Source organism: Haliaeetus leucocephalus, unplaced genomic scaffold, assembly GCF_000737465.1.
Source record: "Haliaeetus leucocephalus isolate CR32 unplaced genomic scaffold, Haliaeetus_leucocephalus-4.0 Scaffold646, whole genome shotgun sequence".
NCBI lineage: Eukaryota > Metazoa > Chordata > Aves > Accipitriformes > Accipitridae > Haliaeetus > Haliaeetus leucocephalus.
The window spans coordinates 1,022,204-1,039,123 of record NW_010973082.1 but is presented as its reverse complement, the minus strand read 5'-3'; the positions used below and the strand labels follow the sequence as shown (position 1 = coordinate 1,039,123).

General features: G+C 61.4%; 3 protein-coding genes across 4 annotated transcripts; 1 reads left to right on the top strand and 2 right to left on the bottom strand.

Annotated features, from left to right (window-relative positions):
- The first annotated feature begins 18 nt into the window (after positions 1-18).
- On the top strand, positions 19-3,760 carry LOC104838695 (chromosome unknown open reading frame, human C17orf80). 2 transcript variants are annotated; one of them, XM_010578571.1, is made up of 4 exons: positions 19-1,406; positions 1,824-1,931; positions 2,136-2,252; positions 2,780-3,760. In XM_010578571.1, the coding sequence occupies exons 1-4, from the start codon at positions 68-70 to the stop codon at positions 2,806-2,808; spliced, it is 1,593 nt and encodes a 530-aa protein (XP_010576873.1). In that variant the 5' UTR covers positions 19-67; the 3' UTR covers positions 2,809-3,760. The 2 variants fall into 2 exon arrangements, with proteins under 2 accessions (XP_010576873.1, XP_010576871.1); XM_010578569.1 differs by lacking the exon at positions 2,780-3,760 and having other exon boundaries at positions 2,136-2,769.
- A 1,376-nt stretch (positions 3,761-5,136) lies between these two features.
- CPSF4L (cleavage and polyadenylation specific factor 4-like) lies at positions 5,137-7,409 on the bottom strand. The gene is made up of 6 exons (XM_010578730.1): positions 7,307-7,409; positions 6,937-6,987; positions 6,326-6,478; positions 5,958-6,053; positions 5,545-5,638; positions 5,137-5,215 (listed from the first exon to the last, which is right to left on the bottom strand). Exons 1-6 carry the CDS (start codon positions 7,407-7,409, stop codon positions 5,137-5,139), a joined length of 576 nt encoding a protein of 191 aa, XP_010577032.1.
- Positions 7,410-11,086: 3,677 nt separating this feature from the next.
- Positions 11,087-12,031, bottom strand: CDC42EP4 (CDC42 effector protein (Rho GTPase binding) 4). The gene has a single exon (XM_010578568.1). It carries the CDS (start codon positions 12,029-12,031, stop codon positions 11,087-11,089), a length of 945 nt encoding a protein of 314 aa, XP_010576870.1.
- Positions 12,032-16,920: the final 4,889 nt, after the last annotated feature.

The following is a 16,920-nucleotide window of genomic DNA, read 5'->3' as shown; positions in this document are numbered from 1 at the left end:
GGGAGTAGTGGCGGCGGCGCCTGACGGAAAAGCAGCCCCGGCAGGGGCGGCCCGGTCCTGTGCTGACATGGCGGCGGCACCGGCGGGGAAAGAGCTGTGCCCGTACTGCCACAAGCCCTTCAAGCGGCTCCGCTCCCACCTCCCGCACTGCAAGGCCGCGCCCAGCTCAGCCACCGGTAGCGCCCCGGGGCTAGGCCCAGGCCCAGGCCCAGGCCCGGCCGCCGGGCCCTCTGCGCCCGGGAGCGGCTCTGGTTCGGACGGAGCCGGCCTCGCTACCGCCGGGCAGGGGGCAGGTAGCAGGCCGCGGGTGGGTAAGAGTGGCAAACGGCTGCCCAGCGCCAGCGTGGGGCAGGGGCTGGCCGGTGCTGTCCCCCGGGAAGCGGCGGCAGGACGTGTGGAGAAGGATGCGGCGGCCTGGAAGGGGCAGAAGGTTGCAGCCGAGCAGGGTGGAGGGTCCGACCCTGAGCTTTGCCACCAGTCCAACAGAGGCCACGTACAGCGGAAGGTGGAACCCGCAGTACAGGAGTTAGCCACGTCCCTTGATTTGCTCCCCGAGGAGGTTGAAGATATACCCAAAAAGCTGAGTAATGGAGTGAAAATAGTAATAGAGAAGCACCGTGCCAGGGTGATCAGGGAGAAGAGCGGTTCCAGGAGCAGGGATGCTTCAGCAGGGAGCCACGGCACACACAGGTCACCTGTGGAAGGGCCGGATCCAGGCAGCGCTGCTGACCGCGCTGACGCAGCCCAGCCTGACACACAGGAGGGAATAACTGTTCCAGATACTGCAAACACAGAGACGCGCAGCCTTGGAGCAGTGGAGAACACGTCTGAGAGCTCAAAGGGAGAAAAAAGCAGTAGTTTAAAGGCAACGAAAATACCCGCACTTCAAGATCCCCCTGAAGCTGACTGCAGAAGTAGCCCCAGTGACCTCGTTCAGCAGGAGGAAATAGACAAAACCATGACAGAAGAGAAGCAGATGTACCTTGAAGTTGGTGTGGAATACAAAGCTCCTGTTTCTGCTTTGCATACGAAGAGCCTCCATCTGTCAGCAATAGAGGGTTTCAGAGGTCACAATGAAGGGGCATCCAAAAATTACCTAACCAGCATACAAAAGCTTCGAGAGAGCAAGGAGCAGATGGCTGTAGTTTCCGAACCCATCCTGAATGCAAGGAGGGACACAGAGCTGGCACTGCACCAGTTCTTGCTCCACACCTCCAAAAGCCAACCCATCTGTCTATCCCAGGCCTCTGGCAGGAGCAGGCAGGCAGGTGCCATGGGCTTGGAGTGGTTTCCAGACTTATATCCTAATTATGATGGGCTGAGTATTTTTCCAGCGAAGCCTTTCCACGAAGACGTGGGGATCACAGTGAAGACAGCGAGGGGCAATTTCTCAGAGGGACAACAAGGTAACGTGAGAAAAGTCTCTGCTGCCGAGGTTTACTGCACTGTCAGGCTAAACAGTCCCGTATGAATGGGAGAGGAGGGATGGGAAACACTAAGCTGCTGGGCTTGTCCAGAAAGAGATCCAGGAAGGATCCCAGGAGGTTGACTGTCCAACCCTCCAGCCTGCAAAACTAGTGGTTTGTGTTTTTATTTAGGTCTGAGTCAGGCTCTTGCATGTTTGGGCTGGCAGAGCCAACTCGCTCACCTTGTGGGAGAGACGATTCTGCTCCTCCCTTCCAAGCAGTCAGTCCCGAGCCCAAGTCACTTGCAGCCGTGTCAGATACCAGCTCCGTGTTCACCACCCAGCACAGGGAATGCGAGCACCATGCATATTGCCCTCACTTTCCTACCTTTGACCATTCTGACTTCTCATCGCACAGGTCCCCTCTCAGAAAGGCGTCTGATGGATGTAAGGCTCGGGGAGCTGCCTGCGTGGCTGGCCACCTGCAACTTTTCTCTTCAGGGGCTGCTTGGAGGAGTGCAGAAAGGTGAGGCTAAAGTCTTCATTCTTGGGGCAGAATTGTCACACTTACCAGATTTACGTGCTGCAGCCTGGTCCAAGTGGCCGGTCTGGATCTTTATGAAGAAGTAAATAAATAGACCCAGCCATTTGGCTTTGGAAAGTTACATGGAAACCAGTGAACTCCGTAAGACTCTTGCATGGTTTGACCCTTGCATTTATGTTCCAACAGCCTGGAGCAGCTATTATGACAAATACATCAACGTGAAGAGGGGTGGACCAGCTGGGATCTCTATGCTGCTGGCTGGATACTGCGTCCTCAGCTATGGCTGGAATTATCAGCACATCAGTAAGATTTCCTTCTTGGTATCTGTCTTATTTCAGGCAATTCCCCCTTTTGCAGGATGTAGAAAGTCTATTTGCCATTCATGTTAATTCAGGCTCTGAAAGTTTAAATACTTCACATTTAAGACTAACACCAGAGCTTAAAGAACAGTATTGTGACCTGGCTTAGGTAGGCAGAGGAATTCAGCTAATAATGGTGGCAACAACAGTTGCTGATTCACAGCTTCTCCCTGGAGAGCACAAGGAACTGTCAGGAGCACTTTTAAACCCTGCACAAAGCAGAGGGAAAAGGTGTTGCAACGCTAAGCACCCCTTCCCTGGATTTACTCATAACTGGCAAGGGATTTACTGGTGTTCCTGTAGTTTCCTCAGCAGGACTTGCTCTCATGCGCAGCTCTACAGCACATAAACAGAGAAGGCTGCACTCAGCCTCCTGTTCATCACTGCTGGGCAAAGCACCCTCATGTAGTTGCCAAGCATAGCACTGTGCTAACACTCATCTGGTTTCCCCCCCCCTCCCCGTTTTTCTAGAGAGTCATCGCTGGCGTAAATACCACTGAAGAAGAAGCTGGAACAGCACCCAAGGAACAGTCACAAATATTTGACTGGGAGTCAGCAGAAGTGCTCAGGACCACTGTCCCAATGGGCATTCAAATCAGCAGAGGCCCATTTACTATCAGAGACAGGTTCTTTAATGGGGGAGGGGACAACTGCTTTTCAGTTACCCTCCTGTAGACAGGGGTGACACTGACAGTAACAGCCTGAGGTCACTGCTGTCTGGTTCAGGCAGTGTTTAGTACTGAAAGAAGAAAGTGTTAGAGCTGCCCATCGGAGGTCTGTATGCAACAGAGCTCCCGTAGTCTGCAGAAGCCTGAATCTCTCACTTTGGGACACCAGACACAGGACAACTCCTTGACCTGGGCTGTTAATGTATTTATTAATTGACATGTATGTTGTAGTCCGAGTGTTTGGCAGTAAAGTTTGTGATGTGTTGTAGCAGGGTGGGCTTCAGCTGGAATAACCATTCCCTTTAAGTTAGCAGAGTTGTGCCCCACACAGCCCGTTTCTTACTTACCTCTCTCCACAGCAAGCGCGATGGGGTTTGCTGCCAACTGGCAGGAGAAGGGTGGTCCCCACAGAGCCCTTCCACAAAGGGCCCCCCAGCCCCTGCTTCGCTGTCAGCACTGCACTGGTGGGACTGCCCAGGCTCTGGGGGAAGGACCTTTGTGAAGGCATTAAAGCAGCAGCACTCAGACCGCAGCGCCCTATTTCTGGAGGAAGAAAATCCATTGGATTAGCTGTTGTGCCCAAAGGGCAAACCGATGTCTGCATCAGACAAATGAGGACAGTTATGAGAGTGCTAGTTGTAGCCTGCCATCATCAAACATGTCTGGAAAAGGGTTGGTCATGTTACAGGCATGAAGGGTAAAAAAAAAAAAAGCCAAGAAAAAAAAAATCTGAACTCTTTATTCAAAGAGCAGTGCAGTAGTACTGTGTCAGAGGTGTTTCACCAAAAACTCCCTCTCGCTAGCAATAAAAGCCTTTGTGAATTTTCCTTTCCTGCTTGGTGCTGTCTGTTCTTAAAAATGGTGCTCCTTGACCCCCTTCACGGGGGATTAGCACACCCACACCCTGATCTCCCAAGACCCCAGCACAAGCTGGTCCCATACTCCTTCAAACCTGTGATCACATAGTGACTTACTGCCCTGGTCCATATGCAGCCAGCAGCTGCGCAGGGGGGAAACAGAGGCAGCTGTGAAGAGTCCAATTTTGGTTGCATTAGGGAAGCTGTGATTTCTCTGGTGCTTGTGCGAAGAGCTGTGAGAACCAGCGCCGAGCAAAACCAACTGGCTTTTCTAGTCCAGCAACTGCCCTAGTAGCCGTCTGGCTGGCTCCATTGTGCTTTACGGTGTCCTCCTTCCGTGTTCCATGTGGGAGCACTTGAGTCACTTCCCCAGCAGGATTTCCAGCTGCCTCTTCCCACACTTACTGGTGTGGTGACCTTTCTGTCCGCACTGCGGGGACAAGGGGAGGCAGGCATCGGTTTTATGCTGGATCAACCCAGTGCCATCCTACCACATGTTCATTTCCGCACCATTTCCCAGCAAATGGGCTGATGGAGCCATGCCATGTTCCAGCACAGCTCTCACCTGCGAGCAGCATCCCAAGACCTCCAACTGCAACAAACCTCCAACCCACAGGGATGCAAGGGGCTCACTGCTCTCCAGGGCTATTCCACTGCATGCCAAGTGTTTATTACCACAGAAGTCCCTTGTCCCCATCATCACTTGCGGTCAGATTATTTCAACCCAAGTACAGCCTCCTTCCCTGCCAGTTCACACCCCAGCTGCCTGGCGGGGGCAGGTTCCAGGGCTGAGAAACAGCCCAGAGAGAAGACAGACATCTAGAGTCAAGGAAGCTGTTTTGAGAGCTGTGGGAGTCCCTGCACCACATCCTGCCCCTCACCATAGAGCTTTACCCTCCCTCCAAGGCTAAGACCATTGCTCCCAGGCCTCCCAGTCCCAAAAACACTTACACTTAAAGCAGGTGCCTTGTTCAAACAGGCTCTGTGGGCCCCGAGGGCAGGTATTGGTGTCCCACAGCTGTGCTGACAGGTGCTGGGTGCTGCTGGTGACTGGTAGGGGGGTCTCCATGGGTGGCACATCCTTGCATCCACTCTCCTCGCCAGCAGCCACGTCCAGCTGTACAAGCTCCCGAGGACAGCCAGCTCCCTGGGGGGATGTGGGGCAAGAGGGGCAGTTAGCAGCTGCTGTCCCACCAAGCTCCCACAAAAGCTGGGGCAGAAGCAAGGGAAGCAAGAGCTGTGGGACAGGGGCAGCTGGTGCATCACCCTGATGGGCAGAGGCACAGAGCAAGAGGGCTTCAGCTCAAGAGGGAACAGCATAGGACCTTCCCTGCATCACCTTGGATGGATCCATGCTGCTCGTCATCAGCCCGGCCTTGAGGCTGGAGAAGGACACAGAGGACAGGCAGTTACTCCCTGGGACATGGCAAGCGGTACCCCCATATCCCCCCACGGCTCCCACAGCCTCTCAGGGCTGTTCCGGGGCTCAGGCAGCTGGTACAGGCATCCCCATGGGGATAACCCTGTGGTCACCAGCTCAGGTTGGACATAGGGAGAGACCGGAGGGGTCCAGTTAGTTCAGATAAGGACCCAAAGCACCCCTGTCCTTGACCCAGACACTGCAAGGGCCACAGCCACCTCTGCAGCCTTGGAGAGGGGGTTGTCCCCCAGCCGCGTGCCTAGCTCCCCCCCCAGCCTGCCCAGTACGTACTGCATGAATTTGCACTTGGGTCCTTCTGGGCAGAAGCCGACGAGGTAGTTGGCACACATCACCCGCCGCGTGTGCTTATACTTGCACAGGGGACCTGCCACGCAGAGGAGAGGCTCCTGCTTATGGGGACACGGCATCAACCCCTGCCCCACAGGGATTTTGGGAGCCCAGCTTCCCCCAGCAGCCCCTTCTCCTTCAGCTCTATGGGGTCTTCGCTTCCCTCTGCCCAAATCCCCACCGGTCTCCCTCCCAGACAGTCCCCAGACAACCCACTGCGGTTCACCCCACTCTGGCTTCGTCACCTCAGAGGTGGCAGGAGGTTGGGCCAGCAGTGGGGTCCAGACTCCCCATCACCAGTGGGTAGGGAACACGGGCAGCCGCTGCTCACCCCAGCACTCATCCCAACAGCTCACCATGCCTGCAGAAACCGCGGTCATACCGGGGACAACCCATGGTGCTGGTAGTGGAATCAATGTGCAGGAAGGGACAGTCCTTGTTGCTGCACTCGCCTGCAGGAGCAAGGGGTGGGAGAGGTGGGACAACGCTCACTCGAGCCAAACGCAGTGGAAATCACTCAAGGATGGGCTGGATGGGAGGAACCGAGGTGCCCCAGGAGCACCCAGGCTTGGCCTGGGGAACAGTGGCCCTGGGCAGGAGCCAGTGGCATTTCTTCCCACAGACAGGAGGTGGCATCAGGCACTTGCTCGAGGCCAGACCCGAGGGACACGGGTGATGGGGTAGGAAAAGTTCGCTGGGGTCCCCAGCCCGGTCCCGCACCTACCAAACTTGGAGAAGAAATAGCACTCGGGCATCTTGGTCGCGTCGTACTCGTGCAGGAAGTTGCATCCATCGCCCTTCTTGCAGAGCCCACGCAGCCAGTGCTTGCACACCACCGTCTTCTCCCCGACGACGTGCCGAAAAGGGCACCGCATGCCTGGCCGTAGCACACATCCACTGTCACAGCCTGCCTGTACCCCACAGCCCCTGCCATCGCAGCCCCTCCAGCCCTGCCTGCACTCAGGACCCCCCCCTGCCCCAGCACCTCCCAACTCCTCAGCCTGGGACACGCCAGCAGGAGTTTTCCAGGATGTGGAGGAGATTTGCAGCACCCACTGGGTGCGTGGGGCTCAGTTTCCCAGGCACTGCCAAGGTCTGGTTGCCCTGGAGGTGTTCAAGCCCTCCCCAGTGCTTGAACCAAAGGGCCAGGGGAAATGATGGACTCTGAGCAGCTTTAGCATTTTGGGCCAAAACTTGCCAACCCACTGACCACAGAGCAACCTGGATGGACTTGGGCTGGTCGTGGAGCAGAGAGGGGTCCCGTCCTGCTCCCTGGCATCCCCAGGATCTTTCAGGGTGGTGCCAGTCCCGTCCCTGTCCCTTTGCAGCACTCACCCTTGGTGCACAGCCCTCGGTGGAAGAACTCGCAGACAGCCGACCCCAGCTCTGCAGGGGAAAGCAGGGCAGGGAGAGCTTCACCAGCCAGCCCCAGTGCCGGGACCACTGTGCCATCGAGGGTGAGAGCATCTCAGCCCCCTCCACTGGCACCCCCCACAAAGCTGTGCCAGATCCATCCATCCCTGACGGAGCAATGCCCGGAGCCAAGCAGACCTTGGGCAAGAGCCCTGGAAAAGGCAGGGCAAGAAGCACCCAGGCATTGTGGTGGATGCAGCAAGAGCCAGGAGCACCAGCAAAGAGGAGAACCCCAACACCTCCTGCACTCGTCATCCTCCAAGGATGCCACAGGACCCTGTCCCCAACTTACTGTCCATACCCGGGAAGGGCAGGGGCCGTGCTCCTCGCTGCTGCTCCACATCAGCCTCCAAGTCAAACCTGATCTTCTCCACACCAGCCACCAGCTCCTGCATCGCCTCCGCTCTGGCAAGAGCCACCTCCAGCAGGGAGCAGGGCTGCAAAGGGGCTGACAGTGGGGCTGCTTGAGGAAAACACAGGTCTCCCAAGGGAGCACCACGCTCTGCAGGTCACTGCAGCTAACTTGGGCCTCAGCCGTGCTCAGAAACCCTCCTCTCCAAGCCAGAGCAAAACCAGTATAAGCAGCAACCTGGAGTGCTCCATTTAGAGAGAGAAGCTGCCCACATCTGATCTCAATTTGCAGCCGTGATTGCCTGGTGCCGCAGCCCAGCTGTGGGGAGCTCAGCCCCTGGGCCCCCATCGCATTCCCCCCCCCGTAATTGCCTCTCTGCACTGACATCTGCTTTTCCTCCAGCCCCAGCTCCGGGGCAGAGCAGCTGGCCCACATCTCCCCGGGAGCATTGGGGTCTGCAGGGGCTGGCCATGAGCTGGGTTAACCCCCTCACACCGGGGCTGCTGCTCAGCCTTAAAACAGAGCCAAATGTGGCCCAAGTCCTGCAACTAAACGCTCAGATCGAAAGGGATGGATCCTGTGCAGTTTTTTGTTGCATGCCGAGTGCTTTGAGCATCGCTGGGTGCACAGCGGCACCATCCCCAGCCCCGTACTCCAGCGCCTGGTGCCCAGCAGGACAGACCCATGTCCCCGGGCTCCTGGTGGGGATGGCCAGACCACATCTCATGCCCTGATGAGAAGCCCCTTTGGTCCCCACCACGGGTCCGGGGGCTCGTACACGTGCCAGGCTGCAGTGGCACGTACCAGGCACGACCATGGTGCCACGCTGCTTCCCAGGGCTGCCGGGAGCCCACCCAGAAAACACCACGCAGCCCCCGGGTTTAACCTAACGCTCCGTCCCTCCTCCATCACGCGGCTCCCACGGCCATGCGCATCCCCGGCACGCGCCCGGAGCGACACGGCCTGACACATCGGGGATGGAGACCTGCTCCCATTCTGTCACTAGCTATAAATGCACTGGACCAGTGCTGCCCGCCTGCCGGAGTGCCGCCTGCGGGTGCTGCGGCCGCAGCCCTGCACAAGGTGCCGTGCTCCGACCCAGCACCGAGCGTTCGTGCCACCCACGTCCCACACACAGGCCAGGTCCCACACCGAGATGCCCACCCTGTGGTGTGCAGATGGAGGCATTTTGGGGAGGCTGTGGGTGCAGCTCAGCCGACCTGACCTCCCCTGCAGAAGGTGCTGGCCGGACACTGCTGGCATTGCAGCGGTGCTGGTGTTACTCCCCACTAGCCCAGGACCCGTTGCGCTGGCCCTGTGCTCGCTTGCCCACGGTGTGCCAGGGCCGCCATCCTGTCCCGTTGAGCGGGGCCACGTCCCGTGCGTGCTTAGCGAGCCAACACGCGTTTTCTGCCCCGTCGGCTCGTGGCAGCACGGTGCTGCCGAGCTGGAGGCTGGAGCCGACAGGCGTCACAACGATCGCGATTGCCAAGTGACGGTCACAGGCAGCCAGTGCCAGGTCACCCGAGGGACTCTCCCCTCCCTGCAGCACCAGCGAGACCCCGGGGGAGCGAGGGGGTCCCAGGGAAGGGGTGCAAACCCCGGTGACCTGCCCTGCCCCACTGCTTTGTGTCAGAGCATCCATAAGGGACAAGAGGAGCCAGGTCCCCCCCTCAGCAGCCTGATGACCTCCCAGAAGGCAGCGACCAGAACCATTGGGGCTCAGGGGACAAGTGCTCAGAGCAGACGGACAGGGGACAGTGGCCCTGGGACCCTGGCACAGTGCAGAGGGGCTGTGCTGCAGTGACCAGGGCAGAAGCAGCCCGGTGAGCTCAGAGCCACCAGCTGCAGCTGCTGTTGTTCTCCCCGTCCCGGACAATAGCCCAATGTCCCACGCCGCAGGGCGGTGTGTCGGGCATGGCACACGCACAGGACCCCATTGTGTCTCTGCTGTGGCACAGCACTTGCCCGCTCCCACTGGCTTCACCAGGGAAGATGCCTCCAGGAGGACAGGGGAACCCAGCCCCCTCTTGGGGCCAGGAGATGTTGGAGGGGCAAAATCCTTTCCTCCCCCCTCCATCACCGGTGAGAAGAACCTGGCCGGTGCTCCCAGCAGAACCATGCTCTCCAGCCGCTCGGGGAAGGACTTTGGGGCTGCTCCTGGCACTTCGCCCCATCACAGCCCAGCTCCATCAGCGGGGCTGGGGAAGAGAAGAGAGCCGCCACGTCGGCACAGCCCCGCTTCCACCAGGGGCTGAGCTGTGGGATGGGAGCAACCTGCCCCGCTCACACCCCAGGCTTGGTAGGGGCCACGGCAGCCCCAAGGGACCGGGAGCACCCAGGGCAACCCCAGCCCTGGCCCCCAGCCCATGGGAGCAGGGACAGCCAGTCCTGCCCTGCCAACCCCTTCCCCTCCTGCCCGGCTGGCAGGGAGCGAGCAGGGCTGCAGGGAGGAGAGCGGAGTCTTGGCAGAGCCGTCCCTTGGCAGGAACCAGCCTGGCCGGAGGGTCCCAGCCCGGAGCCAGATCCGGACAGCGGGAGCTCACCCGCTTCCTCCCACCGCAGGCAGCCCCGCGCGATGGGCAGATAAAAGTACGGCCGCTGCGGGTGCCGAAACGCCGGCCAGGGGACCAGCCGCCAGGCAGGACTCCAGCCAGGGACAGGCAGCGAAGGTGGAGGCAGCAGGACAGGGTCTGGGGATGGTGGCAGCAAAGAGAAAGCCAGTCCCCGCTCGTGCAGCAGGGTGCAAACACGCACGTCCCCAGCCGTCTCGTCCCCTAGGAGGTCAGGCCACTGCTGTCACTACCGTTTCCTTTTATTCTTTGCATTTGTACATACATGGTATAAAACCCTCCTCTTCCAACTGCCTGCACCGGGCCAGTGTCGGCACTGCCCAGCCAGACCAGCCCCGCGGCAGCGGCCACCCGGCACGCAGGACACCAGGGCTCACCCTGGCTCACAGGGGGGTCTCGGGTGTTCCTCCCACGGGGGACAAACCCACGCTCCCATCGGCATCCCCGAGAGCAGCCAGTGCCAAGGCTGACCAGGAGGCATCACTGTGACCTCCAGGCTGTTTGGAGGGTCGAGCACCTGGGATGGATCCATCCATCCATCCATCCGAGGGCTGGGGAGCGAGCCCCCACCACGGCATGGGGCTGGAGGCTCTTGGTCTGCAGAAAGTCCCCAAGAAACCTGGGGAGCTGGAGCTGCCCACGGTCCCGGGCCCCTTCTGAGCTCCAGAGCCAAGTCCTTCCTCATGGGAAATCTCCCCTCGGTTAAAACCAAAAGCGAGAGTAAAGAAAGTTAAGTACAAATCAGAGAGCAGTAAAAACCATACGGCGGAAAAAAATACATATATTACTAAAGGGGCTAAAACTTCAAAGCCTCATCTTGTTTGATCCTATATGCTTTACATTGGCGGGGGGGGGGGGGGGGGGGAAGAAAAGAGCTAACATCCAATGTCCAACAGAAAGAACCAAAATCAAGTCTGCTTTCCCCTCCTGGGATGTGCTGGAGCTCTCTGGGGACCAAGAGGCATCGGAGCTGCCCCCGGCCCCAGGAGCAGAGCGCTGTCCTGCCGCAGCACGTCCGACGGGGAGAGGGAACAAGTGAGGAGTTGAGTCTTCCCCGGTGCCACCCGTTGCAGCACCGGGATTATTCAGCCCCGTGTCCAAGCAACCGCAAATGAGAACCAGACCCCTTGGCTCGGCTGAAAGCCTTTTATACTCTGATCTCGTCATCGTCTTCGTCGGCGAACGAGAACTCCTTGTCGGGGCGTTTCAGGGGGCCCCCCCGTTGGCTCGGTGGCCCGGGAACGGGGCTGCGCTCCTCCGGCCCCGAGGTGCAGCTGGATGCCGAACTGCTGTCCCTGGGGCAGCGGCCGCCGGCACCGCGGGATGGGCTCTGGCTTGGCAGGGCTGCCGCCGCTGCCGTCACCACCGCCGGGGAGCCGGGCAGGGCGGCATCCACCTCCTCCTCGTGGCTCTCCTCTACCTCGGGGTCTTCATCCTGCTCCCACTGCTCCTTATCCATGATGCTTAGGACGTCCCCGAGCATGGAGGGCCCCAGGTCGATGTGGAAGGACATGATGGACTCGGCGTGTTTCATGCCCACCCCACTCTTGGCCACCACGACGGGCAGCTCCGTGATGTCCCCGAAGTCACGCTCATCCAAGCCGGGACTCAGCGGCCCGGCGGCCGCCCCGTTCGGGCGCTGCTGCTCTTCAGGGCTCACCTCCTCGGGCAGCTTCTTGACGGGGCTGGAGGAGAGGCTTTTGGGCAGCTGCGCCGCGCTCCTGTCCACCTCCTTCTCGTTGAGCTGGGGCAGGGAGACGGCGTTCTTCACGAAGAGCGCCGAATCCCGCAGCGAACCCAGCATGTCCCGCCGGTCACCTCGCGTCACCGACTGCGAGCGCTTGCTGCTGCGGAAGCGGCGAGAGAGCAGGCTGGGTTTGGAGGCACCCGGCTCTTCGCCAACCTCCGGCCCCGGCTCTCCCGCCTTGCTGGTGAGGAAGGAGGTGTCCCCAAAGGCGTCCCCTGCTCGCCCCACGTGCATGGTGTGGCGAAAGTCCCCCAGAGGCGCGCTGATCATTTCGGCCGTCAGGTCGGCCCGCGAGCGCCGCTTGGAGTGGGCAGAGTTGGAGACGAGTTGCTTGAGGATCGGCATCGCCGCGGCAGGGAGGGGTTGCGCCGCGCTGCACCGGGATGGCCAAGACGGAGCCGCGCGTCCCACGGACCCGACTGGTGCTCACGCTTGGTGCTCTCTGCAGCTGGGCTCCCACTGGCGTCACGGACAGGTCACTCCTAGGGGACAGGAGAGAGGGACACGGTCAGGCTTTGAGGACACAGGCAGGCATGGCTCTGCCGACACCAGCCCCTCACCCTGCCAGGCTGCAGAATGTGACCCCATGCCTGCCAGCCGCGCCGCTCCACTCCCCTGGGAAAAACCTCCACGCAGGGCATCGCTCCACAGGGAACGGGTCCCCAAACACCCCTGAGCTCCCCTCACCCCCCAAACGAGCTGGTCCCAGACCCCAACCATGGAGCAGACATGCAGAAAGGAGCGCAAGAGAAATAACCTGGGCACGGGGGTGTTGCAGGACAGTCCCCAACCCTGTCCCCCACATAAATGGGCATAAAGAGAGATGTGAGGTGCCACAGGCACCCGCCATCCCCTCCCCACGCAGCCCCAGCCTGCCGGAGCGGGGCACGGCAGCGCTCGAGCCTCTGGGAGCCGCACGCCGAGAAGATGCCTGGGATTTTTTTTTTATTTTTTTAATTGGAAGAAAGCAGGGAGGAGCAGACGCCAGGAGGAATTGGAAACAGACGGCAGGAAGTGTGCGAGGAGGGTGTAGAGCCCCCGGGAGGCACCGCCAGCCAAGCAGCGTGCCGGGGGGAGCCGGGATGGGGGACGGAGACGGGCAGGGACCCCGCGGGTACCCCTTCGTGCTTGGCAGGATGGGGACGTGGGGATGCAGCCTTGCTGCTGCTCTCGAGCACCCCAAAGCCCCCCCATGCTGCTCCTCGCTATAACCCCAGTGCTGAGCCCACGCGTGGCCGTGCCCACCCTCCCCGGCCACCTCACCGTCACCGCTGTGACTCCAGCGGTGGCAGAGATCACAAGGGCCGCGGCTGACCGGCACGTGGAGAGGAACATTCCTCCTTCCCCTGGCCACCTCGGTGCCACCGGCCAACCCGTCCAGCCCAGCGCCTGTGGCCACGCAGGAGGGGACAAGGACATCGGACCACGCCGCCACATCCCATCCTTCTCCTGGCGCCAGGCAGCCCCAGGTGGTCCCGGGAGAGGCTGCCGGGGAGGAAGGGCTTGTGGCCGCCCGCTTCCTCCCTTCGGGCACCACCGGCGACACCGCGGCCCCGTGACACGCATGGGGAAAGGACCGACGTCTCTCCTCCGAGCAAGCCTCGAGGTGGGGGCCGTGTCCCCCCCTCGTCGCCCACCCAGCCCCAGGGTGCACCTGAACGGCTCCGCTGACCACAGGCAGCGACGACGGCAGCACAGTCCCGGCACAACCCAGTCCCGTACCTGCTCAGCCGGACACCGCGGGGGACCGCGGCGTCTGCCCCACAGCTCCCAGCACAGCTAGGGGAGGGCTCCTGCCCCCCATCCCTTCCCAAACCTCCCCTGCGATGCCCGTCCGTCCCCCGCCACGGTAGTGGGGCCTCAGGCAGGTTGCGGCCGATCCGGTCCTGCGCAGGCAGGATGGACTCTGACCCCACACGGGTGCAAAGTCCCGGTGCCCAGCCCTCCCATGCACAGCTTCCATACGGGGCCGGCCAGGGCAGGCACGCCGCACGGCACGGTGCTGGTGGCACCGGTCCCCATCCATCCCCGTGCAGGATCCCAGCACCCCGCGGAGGCGAGCCCTTCTCAGCAGGGCGACTGCCCGACTCTGCTGCGGCAGAGCCCCGGCGATGTGACGGTGCGTGGGGGCTCCGGCCAAGGGAGCCCTCAGTTTATCCCCAGCAGCTGGGGGAAGAGACAGAACAGCCATGTCGTCTTCTCCGCACCCTCAAACCAGGAGCTGGGTGGACTTCTTCCCCCCGCTCCGAATTCAGAGGAGCAGCTTGCTGGAGCCCTGCTCCTCTGGCCAGGATCTCACGCCCGCCCAGCTGAGCCTGTGTGCATGGCACAGACGTTTCCCCCTTGCAAGGTCTCCTTTCAGGCCGGCATTCCTCCAGCCTTTGGTTTTACATAAAACAAACACTCCCGGCGAGCTCCCCAGCTGGGCCAGGCAACCGTGCTGCTGATTTAGGCCATCTGGGGACTGTCCCTCCCTTGTATTTAGATTTCGGGGCCAAGTTCAGCATTTGTGAGATACTTTGCAAGCCTCGGCAAAGGGGCCACGGGGAGGTTGGAGCGTTACCGGCGCGCCGCGGCAGCCTCCCCGGCCAGCAGCTCTCCATCACCGTCACAGCCTCCAAACAAGCCACCGTGTCCCACCTCGACGCTCCTGCCCACGAAGCCTTTTCGTAGCAGCCAAAATCTCCCCCACCCCTCAACGCTTCGCTCCCAGTTCACCCCAAGAGATGACGGCAGCACGGCGGGATGCTGCTGCCCGCACAACCCAGCCGCTGGCCCCATCCTGCCCAGGGGGAGCAGGACACAGAGCCCTTCTTTTTTTTACTCTTCTTGCTTGCGGAGTGGAGAGCGGATCCTGTGACATTCCCGCTGCCGGCGCTTTCACAAAGGAAACCAGGCCAGGGCAGCTTCGCCGCCACCGCCTCTCCAGCTACCTACCAGGGAAAGCTGCTCTGTAACCCGAGAGACTTTGCAGGCAGGCAGGCAGGCTGGCAGGCAGCGCTGCCCATCCTGGGGCAGCGAGCCCAGAGCACCGCCAAGTCCCAGCAGGGATTTGGGGAAAGGGGAGGGCATGGGACCTGCAAGTGCAGGATAAAGCATACCGACAGACCACGCGCTGCTTCCCACCTGCCCTTTGGGACCATGAGCTCCAAAGATTGGGAGCCCCAGGTCTCCAGGGACACAATTTCCCCTGCAAATGGCTGTCTGCTTGCAGGACAGCAGGGTCCTGCAGCCAGCGTGGAGGGTGGGACAGCCCTGGCTAGGTGCAGGGCAGGCAGTGGGGACCGCGTGCCCTGATGGTGCAGGCTTCCCACAAGATCCCCCCCATCCCACTTAGCACCAGTCACCCAGGGGGACCAGAGGCACAAGTGGCTTAAAGAAAGAGGCCAGTGAACGGGTGCGCACAGGAGAAACGCCGAGTCTGGCCACGCTCCCACGCGTCCTGCCCCCAGCTCATCCCGCTCACGGGCTGGAAGAGCCAAACCTGCAGAGGGGGAAAGCATCCCAGCCGGCCAGGCTGGCTCCAAACGAGCCTCCCCGGCTTTGCCGTGCAGAGCACCCCAGGCAGTGCCCTCCAGCCCAGAGATCAGAGGATGATGCTCTCCCCACCCTGCCAGGTGCTGGGGCAGGGGCTGTGCTGGACCGGTCGGGTCCCCCCATTGCTGCCTGGAGCCAGGGAGAACCGGCACACCGAGCAGGGAGGACACACCGGCTGCTCAGCCCCACTTTCTGGTGCGCTGCCCCTTGGGGATTCGGCTCACGCGGCCCTTTGATGTTGCTGCCTGGCAGACAGCTGCCGGAGACAGGGCACGGATCACACCTTGCCACCGCCAGCTCCGGGAGGGGACAGGCCCGCTGTCACACCCTCAAATTGGGCTCCCCAGCGAGTCTTCCCAGGACCTGGGGGCAGAAAGTCCTGTTAGTGCGGGCAGCCCAGGCGCCCCGGTGACCGCCTCCTCCCCGGCGCGGGTGACAGGTCTGGTCCTGTCCCTGGCATCGGGATGCCGTTGCAGTTGTGCCATGGGATGCGTGGAGCAGCCCCGGCAGCGACTCTGGAAGTGGAAAGGCAGCCGGCAGCATCAGAGCCGGGGACGGCGAGACGGCTCGCCGGGGTGGGAGGCAAAGCTCGGCTCCTGCCAGGGCTATCGGCACGCTGATCAGCGCCAAGCTGGGGAACTCGCCGTCCCAACGCCGGCACGCCGGTGCCAAAAGCAGAACAACGTTCCCGGAGGGACTGCCGACGACCAGGAGCTAGCCAGAGTTCAGCGAGGAACTATTGGCAGGACACGCCAGAACATGCACAGGACCATAAATCCTCCTGCTACGGGGACACGAACCAGCCTGCGGCTCTCCAGGGCGAGCAGGGGACGTTTCCGGGGGGAAAGGTTATCTCCTCGCCGGCCCTGGCTCCGTCTCTCACAACAACAGGGACCGGCCGGGGTCCGACAGGATACCGGGGCTAAACAGACCTCCCGACCTCCACCAGGCTCCAAATTCCTGTGGTTTCGCTGGGGCAGATGGGAAGTAAACAGGCAGGCTTCCCACGGCTTGGCCACGGTACCCTACCTGCCGGCAGGACCTGGCACCCCGCAGCCGGCCAGCTCGGGGGGGGCCCACGACCGCGGTGGCTGTTTGCGCTCGCGACAAAACCCAGGGAACAAAGGGAGATACCGCCACGGTCAGCACAACGCTGCCGGCAGCGGGGCTGCCTGCGGGCATCGGCGTGTGGCTGCCCATCGGGGCCGTGGAGGGAGCCCCACTGCCGGGTCAGCCCGTGGCACAGTGTCAGGCGGCTGGCCCCGGCAATGGGGATTTGGGCCAACCTTACTCTTCCGCCCACCACCCTCCCGCCAGGACCTAAACCCAGTGAACTTCCTCGGTGCTAGAGCTCAGCTGGATTCACTCCATGGTCTCCGAGGGAGCTGCGTCCAAAACAGAGTTGTTTACTGTGAGCCCAGCTCAGGAGGAAGCCCCGTCCCGGGGTGCAGAGACCTGTGCTCCCTTCGTTCCCTCACTCCGTGCCTCAGTTTCTCCCCCAGACTGCTAACGATCCCAACTCCTGATCTATATATTCGGCACTCGGAAACATCTATACTTAACGCCGCTACCGCCGGGGTCAAACCAGGGCGGCGAGGGCTGAGTCCAGCTCCCCAAGAGCGGTCGCTGCCCACCAGCCCCCGGCTCTCCCAGCACCAGAGTGGGACGGGGAGCCAGCCCCCCGCCCCGGCCTCCAC

Excerpts from the sequence above, each read along its gene's own strand:
- LOC104838695 (XM_010578569.1), top strand. The coding sequence starts at position 68 with ATGGCGGCGGCACCGGCGGGGAAAGAGCTGTGCCCGTACTGCCACAAG. Across the intron at positions 1,407-1,823 it reads TTTCTCAGAGGGACAACAAG|GTCCCCTCTCAGAAAGGCGT; the intron begins GTAACGTGAGAA and ends CTCATCGCACAG. Across the intron at positions 1,932-2,135 it reads GCTTGGAGGAGTGCAGAAAG|CCTGGAGCAGCTATTATGAC; the intron begins GTGAGGCTAAAG and ends ATGTTCCAACAG.
- CPSF4L (XM_010578730.1), bottom strand. The coding sequence starts at position 7,409 with ATGCAGGAGCTGGTGGCTGGTGTGGAGAAGATCAGGTTTGACTTGGAG. Across the intron at positions 6,988-7,306 it reads GCCCTTCCCGGGTATGGACA|AGCTGGGGTCGGCTGTCTGC; the intron begins GTAAGTTGGGGA and ends TTTCCCCTGCAG. Across the intron at positions 5,216-5,544 it reads CCCAAGTGCAAATTCATGCA|CCTCAAGGCCGGGCTGATGA; the intron begins GTACGTACTGGG and ends GTCCTTCTCCAG.
- CDC42EP4 (XM_010578568.1), bottom strand. The coding sequence starts at position 12,031 with ATGCCGATCCTCAAGCAACTCGTCTCCAACTCTGCCCACTCCAAGCGG.